The sequence below is a fragment of the Protopterus annectens genome, chromosome 16.part0, assembly GCF_019279795.1.
Source record: "Protopterus annectens isolate FY-2018-M chromosome 16.part0, PAN1.0, whole genome shotgun sequence".
Classification (NCBI taxonomy): domain Eukaryota; kingdom Metazoa; phylum Chordata; order Ceratodontiformes; family Protopteridae; genus Protopterus; species Protopterus annectens.
Window position 1 is genome coordinate 408,649,228 of NC_056750.1, and position 25,990 is coordinate 408,675,217.

The 25,990-nt window shown below is 45.1% G+C and overlaps 1 protein-coding gene across 3 annotated transcripts in view; it reads left to right on the forward strand.

Annotated features, from left to right (window-relative positions):
- Positions 1 to 25,990, forward strand: part of RC3H2 (ring finger and CCCH-type domains 2) — a 2,406,224-nt gene that overhangs the window by 561,727 nt on the left and 1,818,507 nt on the right. For all 3 annotated transcript variants that reach the window (XM_044058310.1, XM_044058308.1, XM_044058309.1), the window contains exon 6: positions 23,872 to 24,072. In XM_044058310.1, coding sequence (XP_043914245.1) covers positions 23,872 to 24,072 — 201 coding nt within the window. The remainder of the gene's footprint in view (positions 1 to 23,871; positions 24,073 to 25,990) is intronic.

Genomic DNA, 25,990 nt, shown 5'->3' on the forward strand with positions numbered 1-25,990 from the left:
AAATGAGAAGGTCAAATCTAGAATTAGAGGTGTTGCAGCCAGTTGGCGCAGTGTATTAGGGCTAGTATATGATAGACGAATGCCAAAGAAACTGAAAAGTAAGGTGTACAAAACAGTGATGTGACCAATATAAATATGTGGTTCAGAAACCTGGACAGTGAAGGAAGAGAAGTTAAGGAAACTAGAGGTGAAGGAAATGATGGGTAAGATGCACACTGTGGGGCAAACAATGAAATAAGGGCACAAAAAAAGAAGCCAAAGTATCTCTAATTGCAGAAAAGGTCAGAGAGAACAGATTATGGTGGTTTGAGTACATAGGTAGATACTAGACTATCTGCCCTAGGGCATTTATAAGCCTAGCCAGAGTGTATTTGGCTTCCACCTCCCTATTAAAATAGCCTACTGTGCCTCTGTAAAGTAGGTCACAGAAGGTACCCTTTTAAGATTAGTTTACTGTGCCTCTGTCTAGCAGGGACACAGAAGAGATTCCCAGGGGTGAATTTGCGATTTCCCATCCATGCGTCCAGATTTCGCTTGGAGGGTCAGCGAGGGGCTATGTCTAACATGAATTGGGATTCTATTCCAGAGTGAGGGGAGCCTCTGGGAAATGAATCTGTCCCTCCAGCATGTCCTATTTATTTTTGTGCTGAGGTTTAAGTCCCTGGAGCGTGTAGCTCTAAGGGACTTGTATTTTTTGAGGTGGAACATGTCTATTAATTCTGGGTTTGGCATGGCTTTGTACGTCAGGCATAGATCGCCTCTGAATAGGCGGTAAGCAACTGAGTAGAGCTGGAGTTTCTTTAGTCGAGCTGCATAGGACATCTGTTTGTAGCCCATGATCCTCTTGGTGAGGTACTTTTGGGGTCTCTTCAGTTGCTGCAGGTGTCGGGTAAGGTACATCCCAAAAGGGGCATTGTATTAAATTATGGGCCTGATGAGTGACGAGTAGAGGGGCACAATGATCTCTCTTGATCTAGATGCGAACCCTATCGTGATAAGGTGGGCTATATAGAAGATCTTTCTAACCACTTTGGCAACGTGATTATCAAAGGAGAGATTACTATCTATGTTGGTCCCCAAATCTCTAATTACTTCTTCCATACTTAATGGATTACCACCTATGTGGTAATTTGTGGGCACCTTGTTTTTCCCAAAGGGGATGACTATGCACTTATTAGCATTTAGCTTGAGGCCGTGGCTCTGGCACCAAGCATCCGTCTCTGTGAGACCTTTTGGAGGATGCTTGTGTCAGCTGGAGATTCGATTATGGCCCCCAGTTTGCAGTCATCTACGAACTTCGTCAGCCATAATCCCCGCGTGTTAGCTTGAACCTCAGAAAAGTATATACCGAACAAGAGAGGTCCCAGAACTGAGCCCTGTGGGACACCACTTGTAACTGGTTTGGATTCGGACATGGCACCTGCGTTTCTGACCATGTGGGTTCTATCTCTGAGCCAGTTTGCAACCCATCTTGTGATATAGGAGTTGATATTTAAGCTGGTAAGCTTATTTATGATGCCCGAGTGGGGCATTGTGTCGAAAGCTTTTGCGAGGTCCAGGTAGGCTGTGTGTACTACCTTGCCCTCATCTATGGCTTTGGTAACTGTTTCAAAGAAATCAGCTAGGTTTAAGAGGCAAGATCTGCCCTTAACAAAGCCGAATTGGGTAGGGTCCAGTGTCTGGAGGCTCCCAATGTCTTTGTTTGAGTTCCATGATAATACGCTCCATAGCTTTACAGACCAGACTAGTCAGGCTTATGGGGCGATAGTTCCCGGGGTCCGTTGTGGCACCACCTTTGTGAAGTGGGACCACTGTAGCTGTACGCCATTCTTTGGGTACATATCCTGTAGTAAGGCTAAGTTTGAACAGTGACTTAATGTGAGGGTTCAGTTCTTCTTGGAGCTCGTGTAAGACACAGCCTGGGACACCGTCCGGTCCCATAGATGCTGTGTTTTTTGCTTTGGAGAGGGCATCTTTCACCTGTGCATCTGTGATGTCAGGGAGGTTACATTCAGTTGGGATAGGCATTTGCTTCTTTGGGGGGAAGGGGGGGAGAAGTTTGCGCTGAAAAGAGGACGACAATCTAGTGAAGAAGGTTTTGAACAGATGGAAGAAGTCAAGAGGAATCAAGGGCATCCAGCAAAGAGGTGGATGGATTTTGAGAGAAGACCTGTGACAGTTTGGCACGAGTGTCATAGAAGGTAGGCGAATTGTCATTGAAAAGAAATGGTAGCAGTTGACACAACACCCCAACCCTATGTAGAAAATGGGAAGAAAGAGGATGCTGATGATGATAGGGGTGGGCAAGATGGTGGAGGGGAGTGGTAAAGTTGAACTGTGAAAGCTTTGGGGGTAGGAAATATTTTAAGTAGTTGTAAAGGTCTCACCTGAACTCCTGTTGTGTTCATCAGATATATTTTACTAGTAGCGAATATCTGACTTCAGGATCCCACTTCCTGTGCCTGGATGTCTGGCGTCTGATGACTTGTTATAGCCTCCAGAGGATATCTTGTGTCACTCTTCAATCCTTAGAAATTACATTGAACTTCGTTAAATGCCAACTGAATCCTTGTAGTCACACATTCGTTGGATGCAAATTGGACGCACTGTATTCTCAAGTCTTGCTTTCTTCTGGCAGAATTTTCTCTTCAGCTTATGATGCCCAGCTCTCTTAAGAGACTATTTTACCAGCCGTTTTAGAAAGTTGGGCATATGCCAGTCTCGATTTACAAGGTTCCATATGCCTGATATCACATCCTACATGAATGTTGCAGTGAACATTTGTAATTCGTTGGAACAGATTATTAGATTCTCTGGACTCTTCTCAAAATATCATGAAAGTGAAAAGATCATAGCAGTTAATGGATTCCCTGAATTCATCCCGTCTCTGAGCCAACCTTTGTAAGCCCCATCCCTTCTGACAGTCTCAGTGCCTTTGTTCTAGAGTGGGGTAGCATTGGCAGGAGCAGCCACTCCAAAAGACATGATTGCAGACAGAAGCCTCTGTAAAATGCTCAGGAAATGAGGGCAGTTTTTCACACTTTGCAGGCATTTCCCCGGAGTGCTGTTGCTATTAACACAAGCTAGGATGGTATTTCAGCAAGCAGGGATGAGCTCTTCATAGGTACTGTGTTGGAAGGCCTTGAGAATTTGGGAATGAATGTTTGCAGCAAACGTTCACATTTCCTGCCATACATTGGAAGAAGGCAGTTCTTCTGAGGACCAACTTGGGCATGGAGTGCTGATGCCTCAGGAGTGATCTCTTAATATGACTTTGGCATGAAAACTCTTCTGTCACTGAGGGAAGCCTTGCTTATCATTTCCTTGCATCCAAAACTAACCCCAAAATGAGCAACAACTAGGCCCTCTAGGAGTGTGCTCCAAAGATACTCTCAAACAAAAGTGTGCCCCATGGATTTTTACTACATTTTTCACCTGTTTTCTCTTATTCCAAAATTTTTGAGTTAATGCCAGGATGCAGAAAGGTAGTTTCTGGTAACTCAGTTTTGGCCCCACAAATCAGTTTTCCTCTGTAGTGGCCTCAGTTCTGAATTTGTCTGTGGCTAACCAGGAGACTTCCAACTCAACTATCCACCTGTGTCACCTGGATCTTTATTCCCTGTATGCAATCATTTAGTTCCTCCACTTCCACTTATGGCCTGGGACCCTACTTACTTGGGGAACGGTGGTCCAAATGCTTAATTTTGTTCAGATTCCAAGCACTAGTAAGACTTAAAAGAGCAAATGGACTTTCTTTTCCATTAAGGCATATAATTGGGACATAGTTATGTTTATAGATGTAGTACCAAGTAGTCTTGATTATGCATCTCGTATAACTCTGCTGTCTGCTGTTCTTCCATCTGAAGTCACAGTTCATCTTTCTGTCATTTCACATTTTTATGTTTGCTAAAATTTTGTTGTTGGCTTTATTGAAAGTTTGAAAAACACATTTAAAAGGTACTTCTCTTCCACCTCTAGCCATCAAAGACTCTATTTCTTCTTGGGACATTTGATTTTGCATTATAAAGCCAAGAACACAGCATCCATGGGACCTGACAATATCCCAGGCTGCATTTAACACGAACTACAGTATGAACTGGCACCCTACCTAAGTACCATGTTCAATCATAGCCTCATCTCAGGCTTTGTACCCACTGAATGGCACACCGCGACGGTTATCCCACTCCACAAAGGGGGAGCCACGACGGACCCCGGGAACTACCGCCCCCATTAGCCTGACGAGCCTGGTCTGCAAGGCCATGGAACGTATCATCATGGAACTCATAAACAAAGACATTGGTAATCTCCAAACTCTGGACCCTACCCAGTTTGGATTTGTAAAAGGCAGATCATGTCTCCTAAACCTGATTGACTTCTTTGAAGCAGTCTCCAAAGCCATAGATGAGGGTAAAATGGTTCACACAGCTTATCTAGATCTCGCCAAGGCTTTCGACACCATCCCCCACTCTAGAATTATAGATAAGCTCACTAAACTAGGTATAAATCCCTATGTCACAAGATGGCGTTGCCAGCTGGCTCACGGACAGAACCCACACTGTGAAAGTAGCGGATTCCAAATCCGACATCAGACCAGTGACAAGTGGAGTACCACAGGGTTCAGTCCTGGGTTCTCTCCTGTTTGGTATCTACTTCTCTGAAGTGCAGGCCAACACAGAAGGTCTTCGGCTAACAAAGTTTGCAGATGACTGCAAACTAGGAGCCATAATCGAAACTCCTAACGATGTGGACAAACTACAAAAGGGCCTCACTGAGACAGATACCTGGTGTGAAAACCATGGCCTGAAGCTCAATGCCAAAAAGTGTATTGTCATCCCCTTTGGTTAAAACTCTGTACCCATGAATTACCACATAGCTGGTAGTCTACTGAATGCTGAAAATGTGATGAGACCTTGGGACACAGGTGGACAGTAGTCTCCTTTGATAATCACATCGCCACAGTGGTCAGGAAATCCTTCTACGTGGCTCATCTCCTCACAAAAGGATTCTCATCCAGAAAAAGAGGTCATTGTTCCCCTCTGCTCATCGCTCATTAGACCCATTATAAAGTACAACGCCCCTTTTGGTATGTACCTCACAAGACATCTACAACAACTGGAAAGACCACAGAAATACCTCACAAAGAGGATTACTGGCCTCAAACAGATGCCCTATGCAGACCGTCTCAAAAAACTACAGCTTTAATCCATCGCATATCGCCTACTCAGGGGCGATCTCTGCCTAACATACAAAGCTATGTCAAACCCAGAGCTGTTGGACATGCTCCACTTAAAGAAATCCCAATCCCTCCGAGCTACACGCTCTAGGGACCTAAACCTTGTCACCACAATAAACAGAGCATCCTGGAGGGATAGATTCCTGTCCCAGAGACTTCCCGTACTCTGGAACAGACTACCTATGTCAAACAGAGCTCTTCATTAGCACTCTTCAAGAAAAATCTTGATGATTAAATGGGAAATTCACCCCGGGGATCACTTCTGTGGCTCTGCTTGACAGGGGCACAGGAAAATAATTTTCTTGGGTGGCGAAAGCCGGGGTACATTTTCTGGCTAGGCTTGTACATTATATTAAGCCATCTTCAGCTTCAAAGACAAAGACTAAAGCAGCTCTAAAGACAAAGAAACAAGTACAGCATTCTCCTACTTAGACCTCCATGCCTAAAAAACAGATGCTCAAAATGGCCGAAGACCTAATTACTTTGATCAGGGGCTCCCATCCCCCTCCTGATAAGAGACCTAGGCAAGAGACAGAGTATGATTCTTCTGATCAGATTTCTATTTCCTCTGATTCCTCTTCTGAACAGGATTATTCCATGCTTCCCTATGAGGATTCTAATCCTGAAGAATCCATTCCTTCAGCCTCTCCTCCTGAGGATTATTCTTTTGGGGAAACCCTGCATACCATGAGGGAGCATTTCCACTGGGAGAGCCAAGATTATTCTGAATCTAAGAAAAGGCTCAGAGACTTTCTGCTACTTCCTCAGCACAGACCCCTTGCTATTCCACCGGTTCTAGACATTGTAGATGATGTATTTTCAGAGTCCGGCCTGTCCCATGACTCTCTACCCCCTGCACCGGCTAAGCCAGACAGATACTACAGAGTCCCGGATTCTCATAGATTCCTTTATAAAAAACCCGCTACTGACCCATAAACTATATCTCAGGGTCCCAAGGGGGTTAAAGCTTCCACTGCAAAAAAACCCTGTCCCCTCTGATAGAGATTCTAGGGCACTAGACAGATGGGGGGAAAAAAGTCTACACTTCTGCTACCTTGGCTGTAAGAGCTTTAAATTGTCAGTTTCATTTGCTTAAATATCAGCAATATTTAATGTCACTGCTTAAACAGAAATTGTTGACAAATACTGAATGTTCAGAGAACAAGGAATTGCAGGATTTATTGCATGCAGCTGAACAAGTGGGAAAGCATACTTTGCAATGTGGTTATGATTCACTGGAGGCCTCTTGCAGGGCCACTGTTGCAGGTTCTGCTATTAGAAGGCATGCTTGGTTAAAGGAACAGAATCTGCCTGATCATGTTAAAGCAAAATTATTAGATACACCATTACAGCATGATACCTTGTTTGGTACTAAAGCAGAAGAGGTGTCTAAAAAATGGAGGATAAAGCAAAATCCATGCAGACAGTCAAGGATTTGTTACAGGTACAGCCACCCAGGTTTAGCAGGAACTGGCCTTCTAAAAAGTGGTCCTTTCCAGTGTCAAGACAGACCACAAAGAGGCAGATACAGGCATCCCAGAGGCAGATCTCAGCCCCAAGGCTCATACAGGCCGAAACAATGGGGGATGCTCCTACCTCCAAAAGTGGAGAAGACAAAACACAACCTTACAGGAAACAGTACCAATGGCTTCCCTCTGCCATATCCAAGCAGTTTTCTTTAGGCAGCCCCCTTAGGGGGAAAACTAGCACTTTTTTCATCAAATTGGCAAATGGTTACCCAAGACAAATGGGTCCTGAACGTAGTGTCCCAAGGCTACAGGTTCCATTTTCACACTCTGCCTCGGACAAAAGGTATGCCAGACCTGCCACACAATCAGTGGGCAGAGGCACCAAAACAAATTACAGCCCTCAGGGATATGAGGGCCATTCAGCAAGTACCACAACAAGAGCAGGGGCAAGGATTTTACTCCAGACTTTTCCTAGTACCCAGAAAGGACAAAACCTGGAGACCAATACTGGACCTGTCTATACTAAATACGTTTCTGGAAGTTCCAAAATTCAAGATGTTGACTCTACAGCAGCTACTGCCCATGCTGGGCAAGAAGGCTTGGCTCGTAACTTTGGACCTAAAAGAGGCATACCTGCATGTCCCAATCAGACAATCTTGCAGAAGATACCGCAGATTCATAGCTGGCTCAATGCATTACCAATTCTCTGCACTGCCCTTTGGCTTATCTACTGCGCCCAGGGTCTTCACAAAATGCCTAGCACCAGTAATTGTGTTTTGCAGACAAAGAGGAATTCAAATATATCCCTACTTGAACGACTGCCTAATTCAATCAGAGAACAAAGACGTTCTTCTAAAGCATCTTGCGTTTGTAAAAAGATTACTAATTGGCGTAGGGTACACCGTAAACGAAAATAAATCAAAACTAGTGCCCTCTCAAGAGATAATATTCCTGGGTGCAAGCTTAATTACAACTGCCCAGATGGCTTATCTCACGCCAGACAAACAAAAACAACTGACTTCTTACTTCAAGGAATTGGCAACAAAAACTCACTTATCTGCAAGGAAAATCCTGCAAGCTTTGGGTTTCATGGCATCCTGCATTGTACTAATTCCATATGCCAGACTGCATATGAGGAAACTACAATGGTATCTAAAAAGTGTTTGTGCGCAGCATTGCCACAGTCTGGAGACGGTCATTGCACTCATTCCCTGCCTGCAACAGGAGTTTTGATGGTGGGCAGAAGCCTGTCACCACAAAAAGGGTCTGCCATTCAGTTTACCCACAGCCAGACAGCACTGACAACGGATGCATCAGATTATGCCTGAGGGGCCCATATGGCAGGAAAATGTATTCAGGGCGCATGGCCTGCAAACCAGATGCATCTTCACATCAATCAAAAAGAGATGCTAGCTGTTCAAAATGCCCTGACAGCTTTCAAGGACCTTCTTCATCCAGGACGGCTTCTGATAAAGACAGACAATACTATGGTCAAGTGGTACATAAACAAGCAGGGAGGCACACATTCCTACCCTATCTGCAGACAAGCAATAACCTTATGGAGCACAGCATTGCCTTTTCAAGTTCACCTGCAAGCACAATTCCTACCAGGAAAAGCAAATACTCTGGCAGACGAACTAAGCAGAAACCTCATGGATCCCCACGAATGGAAACTGGATCCACAAGTCTTCAGCATGATAACAAGGAAATGGGGATGCCCAGACATAGATCTATTTGCCTCCCCTCACAACTGCCAATTGCAGAGATTTTGCACAATGATTTATCAAAAACAAGCATGGAAAGTAGACTCCCTATCCTTCAGCTGGAAAAATTGACAGTATATGCCTTTCTTCCACTGCCTGTCCTTCCCAGGGTACTCCTAAAGGTCAGACAAGAGAAGCCAAAAATGATACTGATTGCACCAGACTGGCCACGCCAGCACTGGTACCCAATCCTAAAGAGCTTGTCTCAAGGTCCAGCATGGATATTGCTTCAAACTTCTCACTTGCTGACCCAACAAAACAATCTGATCCTGCACATCCAACTCAGGACCTTAAATCTGGCAGCATGGCGGATAATGTAGCCATTCAGAACACTCCTCTTTCAAAAGCTGTTATGGATGTTATCTTGGAGGCCAGGACCAGGAATAAGGCATTGACAAGTGTGTACCAAATATCCCTCTGATTTTACAATACCTAACTGAGATGCTGAACAAAGGCCTTTCTTTCTCATCAATTAAGATTTATGCCTCTGCCATTTCAGCCCATTACAATACGGAACCACCTATCTTTTCTCATCCTTTAATAAGGCAGTACCTCAGAGGGGCCAAAAACATTAGGCCTCCAAGGAGACCACCAATTCCGGCCTGGGACCTCAATTATGTTTTGGAAAAACTCACACTGCCTCCTTTTGAGCCAGCATCAACAGCAAATATAAAATTCTTATCCTGGAAAACAGCTCTGCTCCTAGCAATAACCTCTGCAAGACGAGTCTAGGACTTACAAGCACTCATGGCTGTGGAACGTTTTATCATTTTTCATCCAGACAGGGTTTCTCTGAGGACAAACCCTACATTTATGCCTAAGGTGGTGTCCAGTGTGGCCCTCAACCAAACCATTCACTTAACTACCTTTTATCCAAATCCACAGAACAAGGGTGAGAACATTCTGCGTTCTTTCGAAATACACAGGCAGTTACGCTTCTACTTGGACAGAACTAAAGCTTTCAGAAAGACTGAGCAACTTTTAGTGTCATATGCTGCAGGATCACAAGGAAAGGCTATCTCAAAGCAGACTATTTCTAAATGGATAGGCCATTGAATACGTTTCTGCTATTTTCAGCATGGCAAAACAGTGCCTAAGGGCATTAGGCCTTATTCCACCAGAGCAGCAGCCTTTCCTCAGAGGAGTACCAACCAAAGACATCTTCGAGGCTGCAACTTGGAGTTCAGTGCACACTTTCACAAAGCACTACCACTTACCTCTTTACTCTAAGTCTAGAACAGGCTTTGCCACTGCAGTTCTGCAGGGCCTAATAGCCTCTCCTAATCCTATTTAGCCCAGCCACCCATCCTCAGCTTTGGGATTCAACCCAAGAGTAATGACTGCAACAGTGAAACACGATGAACATAGTACAGTTGTGTACGTACCATAAATGTAGATGTTCGAGTGAATTCACTGTTGCAGTCCAGGTTACCTTCCCGCCATCCCCCTTTTCTTTGCTGGGACTTATCTGCACTTTTCTATCCTATACAACCTATTTGGTGTATTTGCTTGTAGGTGAAGGAAATGTTATTTTTGTGCATGCATTTTTATTGGCATATTTGTCAGCCTTCCAATTTGGGGGCACCTGACATCTGGGGCAAGAAAAACTGAGGAAAACTGCTGCATCTTTTATACCCCTGGCGCACTGATGTCATGGAAGAGGCAACAGCAACCGATGCCGGACCTAGACTTTGGAATTCTGGCCGACTGCGGGTAGCCTGCCAGCAGGATAACCCAAGAGTAATGACTGCAACAGTGAATACACTCGAACATCTACATTTTATGGTAGGTACACAGCTGTACTTACTAAGGTTTAACATTATAAACAGTAGATTTGGTTAAGACATGAAGTGCAAAGAGTAGGTGTTGTTCCCATCCTGGGCTTTCAGCTCCTCTGAACAGATGTTGATGCAGCTGTCAGTGCCAAAGGGCAACCCCCGGGTCTTGCTTTACCATCAGCCTTTACTTGTGACACCCACTGGTGTGGGTTTTTAGCTCCATTATCTTATCTGTGTCAGGATATAGGGGGAAAAAGCCACCAGACATTGGTCAGATGTCCACATCCCCCCCCCCCCACACACACACACACACACACATACACACACTGAATTCCTAGGAGAAGGATATGCAAAAGGAGGTATCTCAGCTCTCTCTTAGAGTCCCCCATCCTGGACACTGATAAGGGTGAAGAGCTTTTCCCACCTCCCCTTCCAAATGACCACAAGTTTGAGCAATGTTTGGACATAGAGACAGACAAACAGGATATTGGCAGTGTATAATCCCTCAACACAAACCAGTTTCATTTTGTGAAGCGCAGATCCTGCCTGCTAAACCTGGTTGACTTTTTGAAAGAGCCACAGAGGCATTGAATGTAGGGGAAACGGGTATTTGCTGCTTAACTAGCCCTAGTAAAGGTTTTGACTCTGTTCCACACTGTGGTATTATTGTTCAAGTAACACAGCTTAATAAAAACATTTGTGTAATTTCTTAGATAGCAAACTGACTAACATTCAGAGCCCATTCAGTCAAGGTTGGTGTCATGTTTTCCTTAAAATGGCTGTTCGTTAATGGTGCTCCCCTCAGGGCTCAGTTCTAGGACTACTACTGTTTGGCATATACTTTATTGATGTTAAGGTTGACATCAGGTGTCTCAGCTGGACCAAGTTTTCTGATAGCTGTAAAACTTTGGACTGTTATCAGTATGCCAGGTAACACTTTCCAAGAAGTCTTTAGCCATACAAATTCATGGTGCCAGGGTCATGGACTAAAGGTTAATGAGAAAAAAATAGTATTGTACTGTTTGTGAAACAAGAGCACCCCTGTACCTACCAGATAAATGATAATTCTCTCATAGTGGGGAATGGCATTAGAGACCTGGGCATGTTTTTAGATGACATACTCGCCTTCAGCCGCCATGTAGCAATTGCCATTAGGAAGATGTCCTTCTATTCCCATGTTGCAGTATTCTGCATATGGGTTTACTCTTCTTGTCTTGCATACATACGGCCAGTATACAAAAGTTTTCATTCCCTCTGAGGTGTGTGTGACATCTGACGTGGCCGAGGGAACGTGGGCCATAAAAGTGATGTTGGCACGCACCAGCCCTCAGAACTTTTTAGCCGCCAGTTGTACGCCAGGTGTTACTGCTACTGCTGACATCTGATTCTACTAAAATCAGGCAAGTACCCTGTTGGGGACCTTTTCAGTTCTCCTTTAAACTTGTAGTGCCTGTTAATGTCATCCAGAAAGGGGAGGTGTCAGCGCAACTGCCAGATCCCCCACAAGGACACCCACGATAAGTGCCTCTTCTGTTTGCCCCACAAGGCCTGCCCTGTTTGCCAGGTGTTTGTACCTAAGACCCTTCACAGCCGCTTACATGCGTTAAACCTTTATCTAGAAAACCAATGCCATAAGCAGATCACTTTAGTGATGGAAGGCTCCTCAGATGTTCCTTCGGAACTGCCAAAAAAGAAGGCCAAGACTCTATGGCCTTCATCAACCACTGAGCCTCTTCCATCCAGTCCTTAGCCTGTGACCGACTTCAGCCTTGTAGAAGGATCTGCCATATTGAATAGAGCAGGTACCTACATGGATGCCGCACAATTCCTCTGTGAGAGCACGTCCGCTGAGACTGTACCGCTGTTGGCTTCTGACACCTTGGGGGGGGGGGGGCAGTGTTTTCCAAAAGGCCATCTGATACCTCCGATCCTTTAAACTCTCCAGACTCCAGGCCTCAACAGACACTAGCTAGGCCCCTTAAAAGAAAGGAAAAGGCTAAGTATATCTCTCTTTCTCCTGAAAGCATGCCTGATTGGTAGGCTTTTAGTCACAGCCTTTTTAGTGCTTTTTTGGCTTTGAGGCCTCCCTCCACTGTTGGTGCTCCCACATCCCCACACTCCTGAGCCCTAGGCCTCAGACCACACCACTAGGGAAGGAGAGGATTACTCTGATTCCTCAGAGGAGTCACTTTCTCATACTTCACAGATTTCATCTACTTTGGGGTATGGCTCCCCAGAAGAAGATTCTGTGGACCCTGACTCCCCAGCTGAAGACTTAACTTTTGGAGAAACTTCCTCCATGATGAAGAAACACTTCAAATGGGAATCCTCTAAAACAGTTGAGGTCCAAAAAGATATTACGACCTTATCCAGATGGAAACCCCAAGCCCATCTGCTGTTCCGCCCATCCTTCTAGCCTTTTTAGACGCCATGTCCTCAGCATCTCTTAACTCAGACTCCAAACCCCCTGCACAATGCAGACCAGACAAACTTTACAAGGTGCCTGACACCACTAAGCACCTGCTTAAGTGTCCACCTGCTGACCCAGCCACTATATCTATATCTACGGACAAGGCTTCTAAGCTTCTGCCCATTACCACCATCTTCCATGCTGACAAAGACAGCAAGATGATGGAAAGTCTGAGTAAAAAGATCTGTATCCCTGCTACCTTGTCTTTCAGAGCTACAAACTATCAAACTCATATGGCCAAGTATGCCTTATCCCTTCTGGAAACTGCCTCCAAACACCTGGCAGATATTCCAGACTGCCCTGCTAAAGCGTCACTGTCCTCCCTCCTTGCCCTCTCTTCCCAAGTCAGAAGACATTCTATAAAGTGCAGTTATAATGCTGAATTCTCATCCAGGTCAGCAGCATCAGCTTCTGCGTTACATAGATACTCCTGGCTTTGCCTACAACCACTGCCTGATGACTTCAGGGCAAAGCTTATGGATGCTCCCCTGGACAATACTGCATTATTTGGCTCCAAGGTAGCTGACCTTTTCAAGTCCCTAGAGCAAAAAGGAAAAGAAATGCAGGGCATGAAACATTTGCTGGTTTCTCCCATACGTACGTTCCAAAGAAACTATCCTGCTAAAATCCAGTTTATCAGGAAGCACTCTCATCCTGCTACTCCTTCAAGGCGTAGAAAGCCTACAAGAAGACTAACTTCTACAGCTAGAACACCTTCCTCCTCTAGCCAGAGACCGCCTTTTCCAGACGGGGGAGGGGGATAGCATCTGACTACCTGCCACCACCCCCTCCTTCTGTACCACTGTCAGCTTGACTCCCTCACTGCCTCCCTGTATGGACCAAGCTCGCCTCAGACAAGTGGGTCCTATCCATACAACAAAACGGTTACTTTGTGTCTTGGATCTCCTCTCCAAAAAGGAGAAGTATCCCACGACCACCTTCTCAACAGTTGCACCTCATGCAACCAGTCCTCCCAGACTCTTACAGCTCAGGGCACCATCAAAACAGTCTCCCCAGCTTCAAAGGGAAGAGGATTCTATTCCAGTATCTTCTGGTCCCCAGGAAAGATGGACCCTGGAGACCTATATTGGACCTCTCCCACCTCGGCCCTTTCTTAAAGGTCCCTACCTTCAGAATGCTGACCCTTCCCAGCCCTATTCCCCCTCCTGATCCCCCAAGGGTTCATGGCAACATTAGATATAAAGGATGCCTACCTCCACATCCCAATAAAACCTACCCACAGGAAATTTGTGAGGTTCTTGGTTGGTTCTTCACACTTACAGTTCTCTACTTTGCCTTTTGGACTCTCCACTGCATTCACAATCTTTACAAAGTGCTTGGCCCGAGTAATTGCCTTTTGCAGAACAAAGGGAATACAAATATTTCCTTACCTGGATGACATGTTGATCCAAGCTACCAGCCAAGAGACCCCCCAGCTACACATCCACATGGTAGTGGCCCTTCTACAGTCCCTGGGATTTCTGCTAAATTTTCCAAAATCCCAGCTATAGCCAACCCAAGACATTGTCTTCCTCTGGTGCAGAATATGCTCATACCTCATGGTAGCATACCTACCACCCCCCAAAGTGAGCTCCTTGACAGAATATCTTCTTCTGGTCCTTCACTCCACAGAGTTGTCAGCAAGTCAGCCACCTTCCCCATGCTACCCCTATTAGACTGCATATGAGAAAGTTGCAATATTATCTTCGGTCAGTCTGGACACAGCACTCCCACCCTCTGGAGCACAGGATGCCTCTTCTCCCTTGCCTGAAAATGGAAATACAGTGGTGGTTGGAACAAGAGAACCACAATCCAGGTCTCCCCCTCCAACCACCTCAGCCCACACAGTACATACACACAGATGCCTCAGACTTGGTCTGGGGAGTAACTCTGGGCAATCAGAAGGTGCAGGGCCTATGGCCAAAACCTCACAAACTGGAACACATCAGTGCTCATGAGATGAGGACAATTCTTCTAGCCCACCAGGCCTTTCAACCTTTCCTCCAGCAGGGGCCTCTTAAGGTATACACAGACAACACCAGTGTGCTGTGGTATCTCAACAAACAGGGAGGGACCAGGTCTTATTTGCTGTGCAGACTAGCTCTTCTGGTATGGAAATTTGCCACCTCACAGGGAATCACCATACAGGCGCTTTACATTCCCTCTCTCCACAATGCCCAGACAAATTACTTGAGCAGAAAAACAACCACAAATGGATGCTTCACAGAGCTGTCTTCTTGGATCTGGTCAACAGGTGGGGTACACCTCAAATAGACTTGTGTGCCTCCATCCACAGGCAACTTCATGGTTTCTGCACCAGAACACCTGAACCCCAGGCACTCGCAACGGATTCCTTCTCAATCTCTTGGAAGGAGAAATATGTATATGTTTTTCCCCCTTCCCACTTATTCAGAAAGTCCTAAAAATACAGCAGGACACTCCAAAAATCTTGTTGGTGACCCCGTACTGGCTCAGACAGCACTGGCTCCTATTACTTCTGCAATTATCCAAGGGCAGTCACCACAAGTCCCCCCCCCCCCCCCCCCAGAGTGGACCTTCTCGCACAACACAAGGGATCACTCATTCATCCACAGTGGCAACTTCTAAACCTCACCCTGTGGCTGATAGGATTCTGATCCCCTTCAGACACCTTTACAACGAGGACGTGCTCAATGTCCTGTAGGAGGCCAGGAAACCAAATACAAGAGAATCCTACCTTTCTTAGTGGAAAAGATTCACTTCTTGGTGTCACAAAAGGCAACTGGACCCGCTTTCTAGCGAACCACCTATAGTCCTGTCTTATTTGTGTGAGTTACTCCAGACTGGCTTGGCTTACTCCTTCATCAAAGCTCATCAGTCAGCAATTTCAGCATGCCTTCCTCTGGACCCCCCTTTAGTACCTAGGCTTCCTTCTAAACTTTTCCTTAAGGGAGTACTCCACCTCAGACTTCTCAGGAAACTGTGCCCTCCTCCTTGGGATCTTAACTATGTGCTTGAAAAGCTTACGCTCCCTCCCTTTGAGCCTGAAGATAAAGCCTCCTTAAAACATTGCACATGGAAAACTGCACTGCCAGTAGTCCTGATCTCGGCTAGAACAGTGTCAAAACTACAAGCCCTTATGGCTATTCTCCCTTTCTACTTTTTTTTACAAGGACAGGGTACCCTTAGAACTTACCCATCCTTCATGCCCAAGGTGGTGAATGACCTGTCCCTTGACCAGGCCATACACCTACCTGTTTTCCCCAACCCACAGGGGGACAGTGAGAGGGTACTGCACTCCCTAGATGTGCGTAGACAGATCAGGTTTTACCTGCATAAAACAAAGACCATCAGACAGATGGATCAACTGTTTGTATCCTTCCGAGCACTGGGGAAGGCAGTGTCCAAGCAGACCATTTCTGCTTGGATCTCCAAGCCCATCACCTTCTTTTACCAATTCCATGGGAAATCTCTGCAAGTGGCAGTTAAAGCGCATTCCACCAGAGCCATGGCTTCCTCAGGAGCCATCTTTAAAGGCCTGGATACCTCCACTATCCTAGAGGCAGCTACTTGGTCTTCTCTTCACACCTTTACCAAACACTACAAACTTGATCACATTTCTAGATCCAGGGCAGGGTATGCCAAGGCTATCCTTCACAGATTCCTGGAATCTGCATCTGTCTTTGGCACTCACCCATATGCAGAATACTGCAACATGGGAATAGAAAGACATAGAAAAGTTGTGTAAAATCTTACCATAGCTATAGATGTCTTTCTCTTCCATGTTGCAGAATTCCTTTCCACCCACCTTCCCCTCCTGTTAGGCTACCTTTCCCTATCTGGTTGGCACTGGACTGGCATTGCCCTTATTAGGACTGGCTCCGACTGGGGCTTTCATTTCTGGGGGCTAGTGTGTGCCGACATCACGTTTATGGCCCACATTCCCTCGGCCATATCAGAAGTCACATGCACCTCAGAGGGACTGAAAACTTTTGTATACTGGCCGTATGCACTCGAGACGAGAAGAGTAAACCCATATGCAGAATACTGCAACATGGAAGAGAAGGACATTTATGGTTGTGGTAAGATTCTACACAACTTTTCTTTCTTTTTTCCTACCCTAACTAATTCCTATTGGTATGTATTGTCTAGGTCCAGCAAAATTATTGTCCCACTCCTCCCTTATCTGGTCAATGTAAGAATGTAATGTTCCCTTTCCCATGTATCTATCCACACATATGGTCCAACTAGACGAAGAAAAAAAAATGTCCTCGTTTGAAAAAAAAAATAGATGTCCTTCAAGAATGCAACTGCAGTCCTGACATATGGGTTGTCCTGCCTCAGGCAGCCCTTCGGTCGGCCGGATTCCAAAGTCTGGGTCCGGCGTCGGCTGATGTCGCCTCTTCCCCGATGTCAGAGCGGCTGGGGTATAAAAGCATCAGCCGACGCCATCTTCTTCAGTCTTTCTTGCCGCGCGGTGCCCGAAGCAGAAGCAGTTCGCAAGTGCCGGTCGGCCAGCTCCTGTGTTTTCAGATCCGAAGTCATCAAAAAGCTAAGTACCCGCTAGAACCTTTTCTTGCCTCAGCCGATGTCAGATAAAACTGCAAAAGTTAATAATTGCTTGTCTTGTGGTAAACAAATACCTCATAATGACTTCCATTCTTACTGCCTCGGCCCGGACCACGATGTCTCGACCTGTGCTGCCTGTGCTTGCTTCAATAAGCGCACACTTAGGCGCCGGGCAGAATTTGCTGAAGACGTTTTTGGGGAAAATTACTCCTATATCATGCCGTCGGAACTACCGACAGCACATATTTCCAAAAAACGGAAGGACCGGGACCGCCATTCGCAGCCCGCGACTTCCACCGACACCACGCTAAAGCCTACTGCGAGTGCATCGGTCTCTTCGGAGGCGGTAATTCAACCGCTCCAGGCCGACGACACCGCTTTACCGCACACTTCGGTCCTGGAGGCTAACCCAGTGCCGGTTGTTGATTTTCCTCCTGAAACCGAAGCCCAAGATTTGCCTGACACCATACCGGTGGACAAAGTTACTCCAGCACGTGGGGCAGCTAGGCCTCCTGTGTCGATCAAGGCCTACACACGTGCTAAGGCTGCCAGCCAGGCTAAGTCTCACCCTGCTAAATCTTTTTCACAGGGTCCCACTTCTGATAAACAGATCATGACTTTAGCTGCAGATCTAATTTCTTTAATCAGGGGCTCTCAGGCTCATCCAGACAGAGGTTCTCAGCCGCCTTCAGACAAAAGGCCTAGGGTTGAGCAGGCAGATACCCTTTCCTCAGATGAAGCCTCTGGTGAGTCAGGCCATTCAGATTCCCAGGAAGAATCCTTCCCGGCCTACGAGGATTCTGATGCTGATGAATCCATTCCCTCTGCCTCTCCTCCTGAGGATATTTCTTTCATGGAAATTCTCCACTCCATGAGAGAGCATTTTCAGTGGCAAGGCCAGGATTTCTCCGACTCCAGGAAAAGGCTTCGGACTTTCCTTAAGTTACCCCAGCACAGGCCTTTAGCTATACCCCCAGTGTTAGATGTATTGGATGATGTGTTCTCAGACTCCAGTACTTCTCCTGATTCTCTCCCTCTTGCTCCTGTCAAGCCAGACAGATATTACAGGGTTCCTGAAACTCATAAACATCTCTTTAAGGCCCACTCTGTTGATCTAGAAACTATTTCTCAGGGGCCCAAAGGAGTGGCCACTTCCACGGCCAAAAATCCTTTGCCCGCAGACAGGGAATCTAGGTCCCTGGAGAGGTGGGGTAAAAAAGTTTATACCTCATCCACCCTTGCCATGAGGGCACTTAACTGTCTTTTTCATATGTTTCATTATCGGGATTTCTTGATGGATGATTTGCAGAAAAAGTTAGCCTCTCCTGAGCCTTTAGATAGAAAGGCCTTGCAGGATTTGGTTCATAATACTCAGCAGGTTAGCAATCATTTTCTTCAGTGTGGTTATGATGCATTGGAAGCTTCATGTAGGGCAGCTATGACAGGGGCCGTCATACGTAGACATGCTTGGTTGAAAGAACAGACATTGCCAGGTCATGTTAAAGTAAAGCTTCTAGATGCACCTCTGGAAAAAGACAAGCTATTTGGTGCTAATGCACAGGGTGTGTTGAAATCAATTGAGGAAAAGGCTAAATCAGTACAAACAGTCAAAGATTTCCTCCAGGTTCAGCCACCAAGGTTCAGTAGGAATTGGCCTTCGAAGAATTGGTCCTTTCCAGACACTGACAAGTTCCAAAGGGGAAAAAACAGGCGTGCTCGAGGTAGAGGGCAATATCGAGGCTCCTACAGGGCCTGCCAATGGCAACCAACTAATCAGAGAAGTGGCGCAGGGACTTCTACTGCTCCACAGGGACAATCACAATGACTTGACTTTGACGCCGCCGACCAAGGCTCAGAGAAGCACCTTTAGGCGGAAAGTTATCTTTATTTTCAAAAAATTGGCACGTTTTTACAAAGGACAAATGGATTTTGGACATAATAGACAAAGGTTACAGGTTCCACTTCCATACCTTACCAACAAGACAAGGCATGCCAAACCTGCCACAAAATCAAAGGGCAGAGGCACTCGTACAAGTTTCAAAGCTGCTACAAATCAAAGCAATAGAAAAGGTTCCTCCTCAGGAACAAGGCCAGGGATTCTACTCAAGACTGTTGCTTGTTCCAAGAAAAGAAAAGCAATCGAGACCTATACTGGACTTGTCCGCTCTAAACACTTTTCTCATTGTGCCAAAATTCAAAATGCTGACGTTACAGCAACTTCTTCCCATGCTGGGCAAGGGGGTCTTGGCTGGTTACTCTGGACCTCAAGGAGGCATACCTGCATGTCCCAATCAGACACAGCTGCAGAAGATACCTCAGATTTCTTGCAGGGTCAGAGCATTATCAATTCTTAGCATTACCTTTTGGCTTATCTACTGTGCCCAGAGTATTCACGAAATGCCTGGCATCAGTAATTGCACATTGCAGACTTTGGGGGATACAAATATACCCTTACCTGGACGACTGCCTTATACAAGCTGACAGCAAGCAAGCCTTGATAAGAAACTTGGACTATGTCATTCACTTACTACAGGCTTTGGGATACACAGTCAACATTCAAAAATCAAGACTACTGCCATCCCAACAAATAATTTTTCTAGGAGCCAAACTGGACACAAACTCACAAATGGCTTTCCTCACAGAAGAAAAACAAGAACAATTACCAGATTACTTCAGAAGCCTAGCAAAGCACACCCAGATGACTGCAAGGAAAATCCTGCAGGCCCTGGGTTTCATGGCATCTTGCATTCTTCTGATTCCACTGGCAAGACTACACATGAGAAAACTACAATGGTACCTAAAAAGTTTATGGTCTCAACACAGCCACAACTTAGAAGCAATTATTCCACTCATTCCATGTCTACAAAAGGAATTTTTGTGGTTGGCACAAGCAAGCCAGCTAAACAAAGGCATGTCTTTCAACAAACCTCAAGCAAGCCAAACCATTACAACAGACGCCTCAGATCATGGATGGGGGGCAGATGCATTCAAGGGCAATGGGCACCTCGAGAATTGCATCTGCACATCAATCAAAAAGAGATGTTGGCAGTGATTCATGCAATCGAGGCCTTCGGAAAATTTCTTCAGCAAGGTCATCTGCTAATAAAGACAGACAACACCACTGTTATGTGGTACATAAACAAACAGGGAGGCACCCATTCTTACCCCCTCTGCAGACTAACAATGACTCTTTGGGAAAAGTCCCTGAAACTGAACATACAGTTGCAATCCCAGTTTGTCCCAGGCAAGGACAATGTTCTGGCGGACAGTCTAAGCAGAAACATTATGGACCCGCACGAATGGATGTTGCATCCAGACATTTTTTCACAAATAACTCATGCATGGGGAAGGCCGGACACAGATCTCTTTGCCTCACACCTCCGTCATCATCTGAAGAAGTTCTGTTCAAGGACACACCATCCTCAAGCCTGGAGAATGGATGCTCTCTCCTTCAGCTGGAATTCTCTAACAATCTATGCATTTCCACCTCTACCATTAATGACCAAGGTGTTACTGAAGATCAAAGCAGAACAACCGAAAGGCATTTTGATAGCTCCAGACTGGCCAAGACAGCACTGGTATCCATTACTAAGGAGCATAACTCGCACCAAGCCGTGGCTCCTGCCTCAATGGCTTCTGCTTATAACTCAGCACAATTACAGGACTGTTCATCCCAACCTGCAAACATTGCAACTGACAGCTTGGAGGATTCCATGACTTCTCCCCATATCTCTCTCTCCAAAAAAGTTCAAGAGATCTTACTGGAAGCACGCAGGCCTTCTACCAGAAAAACTTATTCAGCCAAATGGAAGAGATTCAACATCTGGAATGCCAACAAGGGTCAGGATGCATCAGTAATGAGCATCCCACAGATACTAGAATACTTGGCAGAAATGCTTCACAATGGCCTTTCATATTCTTCCATAAAAATACACGCTTCAGCAATTTCAGCAAAATACAACTGTGATCCACCTGTGTTTTCACATCCTTTGCTAAGACAGTTTCTTAGAGGGATAAAGAATATTAAACCTCCAAGAAAACCACCAGTGCCTGCATGGGACCTCAACTTCGTCTTGGAAAAATTAATTCTTCCTCCTTTTGAGCCAGCAGCATCTTCAGAATTGCAATTTCTCTCCTGGAAAACAGTTTTCCTGTTGGCAATTACTTCAGCAAGAAGAGTCTCGGAGATACAGGCCCTCATGGCAGTACCTCCATTTCTCATTTTCCATCAGGACAGAGTCTCTTTAAGAACCAGTCCTTCATTCATGCCAAAAGTGATATCCAGGGTTTCTCTAAATCAAGCAATTCACCTGCCTACTTTCTTTCCCAGTCCTCAAAATAAAGGAGAAAAGCTTCTGCACACTTTGGACATACACAGGCAATTGCGCTACTACTTGGACAGAACAAAGGCTGACAGAAAGTCTGACCAACTATTTGTAGCTTACGCTGCTGGAGTACAAGGAAAGGCAATTTCCAAACAAACAATTTCAAAATGGATTGGAAACTGCATCAGATTCTGCTACTCTTTCCATGGAAAAGGTGTGCCAGCCAATATCAGGCCACACTCCACCAGAGCTACAGCCACCTCCACAGCCTTTCTAAGAGGGGTGGCTACAAAGGACATTCTAGAAGCTGCTACATGGAGCTCCATGCATACATTTTCCAAACATTACAACCTGCCTTTATATTCCAGATCCCGAACAGGCTTTGCTTCGGCAGTCCTGCAGGGCATTTTAGCTACACCATCCTTATCTTAGATCGTACCACCCCCAGCTTGGCTATGGTATTCAACCCATATGTCAGGACTGCAGTTGCATTCTTGAAGGACATAGTACAGTTTTGTACCTACCATAAATGTAGATGTCTGATAGATATGCAATTGCAGTCAGGTTTTCCCTCCCTCCTACCCCTCTGTAATTCTCTTTTTTAGGGTTCACTCCCCCTTTTTCAAATTAGCTGGGGATATCTGTTATGGTGTATCTGTTTATTACTGTTGTGCATGTCTGGAATTTTTATCCATACTCTAAATTTAGCCTTCCTTGGAGGGCACCTGACATCTGTGGCAAGAAACACTGAAGAAGATGGCGTCGGCTCATGCTTTTATACCCCAGCCGCTCTGACGTCGGGGAAGAGGCGACATCAGCCGACGCCGGACCCAGACTTTGGAATCCGGCCGACCGAAGGGCTGCCTGAGGCAGGACAACCCATATGTCAGGACTGCAGTTGCATATCTATCGGACATCTACATTTATGGTAGGTACAAAACTGTACTTTATGAACTTCCTGAAGTAAACAGAGCATCTAATAGCTTTATTACTTTCTCTTTCTCTGCCTGAGCTATAGGGCTGCAAATTACACTGTGTTGCTTAACTTTCTACATGCTCATAAAACTTGAATCACTTCAATTACCCAGTCAAGAAATATAACCCTACATTGCAATGTAAATAAGACGTATTGACGAGATGGATACTTCTCCCAAAGGATACCTTACCTTAGGAATAAGCTTCAACTCTGTCAAATAAAGTAGCTTCCTCTCTCCTTTTAAATGTTAGACAAATGGGTGGGTAACCAGAAATTCATCCTGGGTCTAGCTCCCCAAGTCCATTATGAGCAAGGGGAGTAGGTAAACTGCAGTGGCTAGGCTCCTAATGGTCTTCAAGGTAATTTCCTAGTATACCCATATGAACTTATAATAATGTGTGCTAACTCAGGTTTGACTGTCTGGTACCTGACTTACCAGCTGTGTGTGTAAGAGAAAGAGAAGGCCAGCGTTATCTAGCAGACATAGCAAAGTACAGATTCATATTTAGTAGTAGAATACTTAGAACATTGGAGGTTGTATAAACTCAGTTTGAGCTTTCAAAAAGGATTACTAAAGACATACAGTCACGTAGTCCTTATTGAGATTAAAAGTAAAAGTATAACTTGTGTTTCATGTATTGTTGCCTTAGTGTACACTGTTAAAGTCCCAATACCAGCAAGGGGTTTATTATCAAAATCTCACAACTTGACTAGTGTGAGTGTTCATGTATACGACCCGAAAGGTCATAAAATCCAATAACCGATCATTCACATAACCGAAAATGGTATTTAAGGAAAGTCGGCAGTTGAGGAATGTCAACTTTACCGAAAATACCTACACTTACAGTTATGTGCTACAAATGGTTTGCAGGGGGGTAAGCCCCACTTCTCCCCTGATGTGGGAGGGGGGGGCTAGGCCCCCTGCTACTTATATATACAAACTCCAAGATCGCACTACAGTGAAGAAAAGGGTAAATTTCCAGATCCCCACTATAGTGTGATCTCCATTAAAAAAAAAAAACGAATCTACAAGAGCAAAGGCACACTAGCATTCGCTCTTGTGGATTCAAACATTTAAAAAACAAACTTATTATAACATGGACAAGTGCCTTTCTGCCTTCCAAGGTCGACTAATTTCTGACATTTTGATGGCAAACCCCAGTAAGATGTGCAGTTTTGGAACGGGTGTATATGCTTAGTATGACTTTTAAAGCTTCATTTGTTTAATGGTAAAACTAGTGTTCAGGGATATTTTGAAGTTTAATGGCAGTTCTTGCGTTTTTATTCACAAATATTTTTCTGGGTTCAGGTTACAAAAAGGGATGAAGATTCTTCTCTAATGCAACTGAAAGAAGAGTTTCGGAGTTATGAAGCCTTGCGCAGGGAGCATGATGCACAGATTGTCCACATAGCCATGGAGGCAGGACTTCGAATCTCTCCAGAACAGTGGTCTTCCTTGCTTTATGGTGACTTAGCGCACAAATCTCATATGCAGTCCATCATTGATAAGGTGTGTTTAGTTTGTTTTTAAAGGTTTCCATCTAATACTCAAGTCCTGTAATTTACAGAAGCTATGTTTACCTCTAGTTGTAGTATAGGGATCTGTACAAAACAATTTTATGATTTATGTAAGAATATTGATGTTTTTGCCTTTTTTCTAGTAATTTGCAGTATTATCTCAGGTTGTAGTGACTGCTTAGTATTTGCATTTGCTGTTGGTGTAATATGATAAAGGTAAAGGGACTTGTAGACATCATTATATTAGTTTCTAGTTTTTGGATTTTTCAGTTTCCATAAGGAAGTGACATCATCAGATTAATCTATCTCGAGATTTATTTTTATTTTTTTAAATAATTTTTGGGTGCACACATACCTTGGTGAGGGAAGAATTTGACTCTGATGTGCTTGAGTGCAGGCCTACATCCAGAACCTTTACTTTATATCAGATGGACGCTCCTGCTGAGAAAAAGCAGAAAACCAAGCGTTGCTTACTTCCTCAAGACTTTCAGAAAGAGTGGCAAAATTTTGTCCAGGGATTGTTCAAGGCCTTCATGCCCCTGAGGCCCATCTCTGGGTGCCCTCCCCCCTCTCCTGGCCGACCTCACCTCAAAAAAAGGTTAGACAACAACCTATTCAGAGGAAGATTCTTCCTGTAATGAGGACAGTGATTCCTTAGTCTACTCCTCACAAATTCCTTCCCCATTAGACTGTGCTTCCCCTGAGGAAGACTCTAATGGGACGGAATCCTATATGGAAGAGATCTCATTTGGGGGGAACCCTTCAAAAAGTGAGAGACCACTTTAAATGGGACAGCTCACCATTGCCTGAGGTACAAAAGAGATACTACAACCTCCTCCAGGTGGAGACCCCTAGTCCTTCAACTATCCTTTTGGTTATATGTGCCTTTCTTGGATGCCTTTGCTTCCACGTCCCTACACCCTGACTCTCAGCCTCCCGCTGCTAAGTAGCCAGACAGATATAAAGTCCTTCAAGACTGCATTTTCCTGTTTTAGGGTCCTGTGGCAGACTCCTCTGTCATCTCTGTAGCCTCTGACAAGGCCTCGAGATCCCTTCCTTCCACTTCTCTCCTCCCCTCTGAAAAATACAGTAGGCAGCTAGAGTTTGGGGAAGATGATCTACACTTCAGCTAATTTAGCCTTCAGGGCTTTGACTTACCAAATGCATATGACTAACTATTCCTGGCACTATGTCAAAATTATCTAAAGTAGTATCTGACATGCCAAGATTCAGAAAATAAAATCATGGCCTCTTCCCTAATTGCTGCATCCACTCAGGTGGCCCGATATTCTATAAAAATGCAGCTGTGATACTAGTGAGGTTTCCTGTAGAGCTGCAGTTTTTTCTTTAGCACTGAGAAGGTTTTCCTGGTTGAGGCTTCAACCCCTCCCTGAGAATATCAAGGCAAAGCTTATGGATGCTCCCCTTGACAAGTCAGACTTATTTGGTAAGTCTTCAGATGATCTCTTCAAGTCACTGCAGGAAACGAGCAAGGAGTTACAAGACCTCAAAAATATTCTGGTCCCTCCAGTCCCAAAATTTCACAGGAAATACCCTTCTAAACAGGTCTTCGTTTGCAAGAATCCTGGCCCACTCAATCCAAGCCCCCCAAGGGGAGCAAGAAACCTAATCTCTTCTCAGCTCCCTCCTCTTCCCACGCTGCCGAGCAGCCCTTTCCTGACAGAGCAGGTTCTTCTTCTTGGCTCCTCAGGACTCCTTATCAATACCCCTCTTTCCCTATGCCTATCCCTATCCCTCCCCGCCTGGGAATCCATAACACAAGAGGCCTGTGTTCTGTGCATCATAAAACAGATATTTTATGATTTGGAACTGCAGATCAGATACCTCTCTTTCCCCAAATATTGACAGACATGCTAAAACAAGGTACCATGTAGTCTGTGCCCACACCC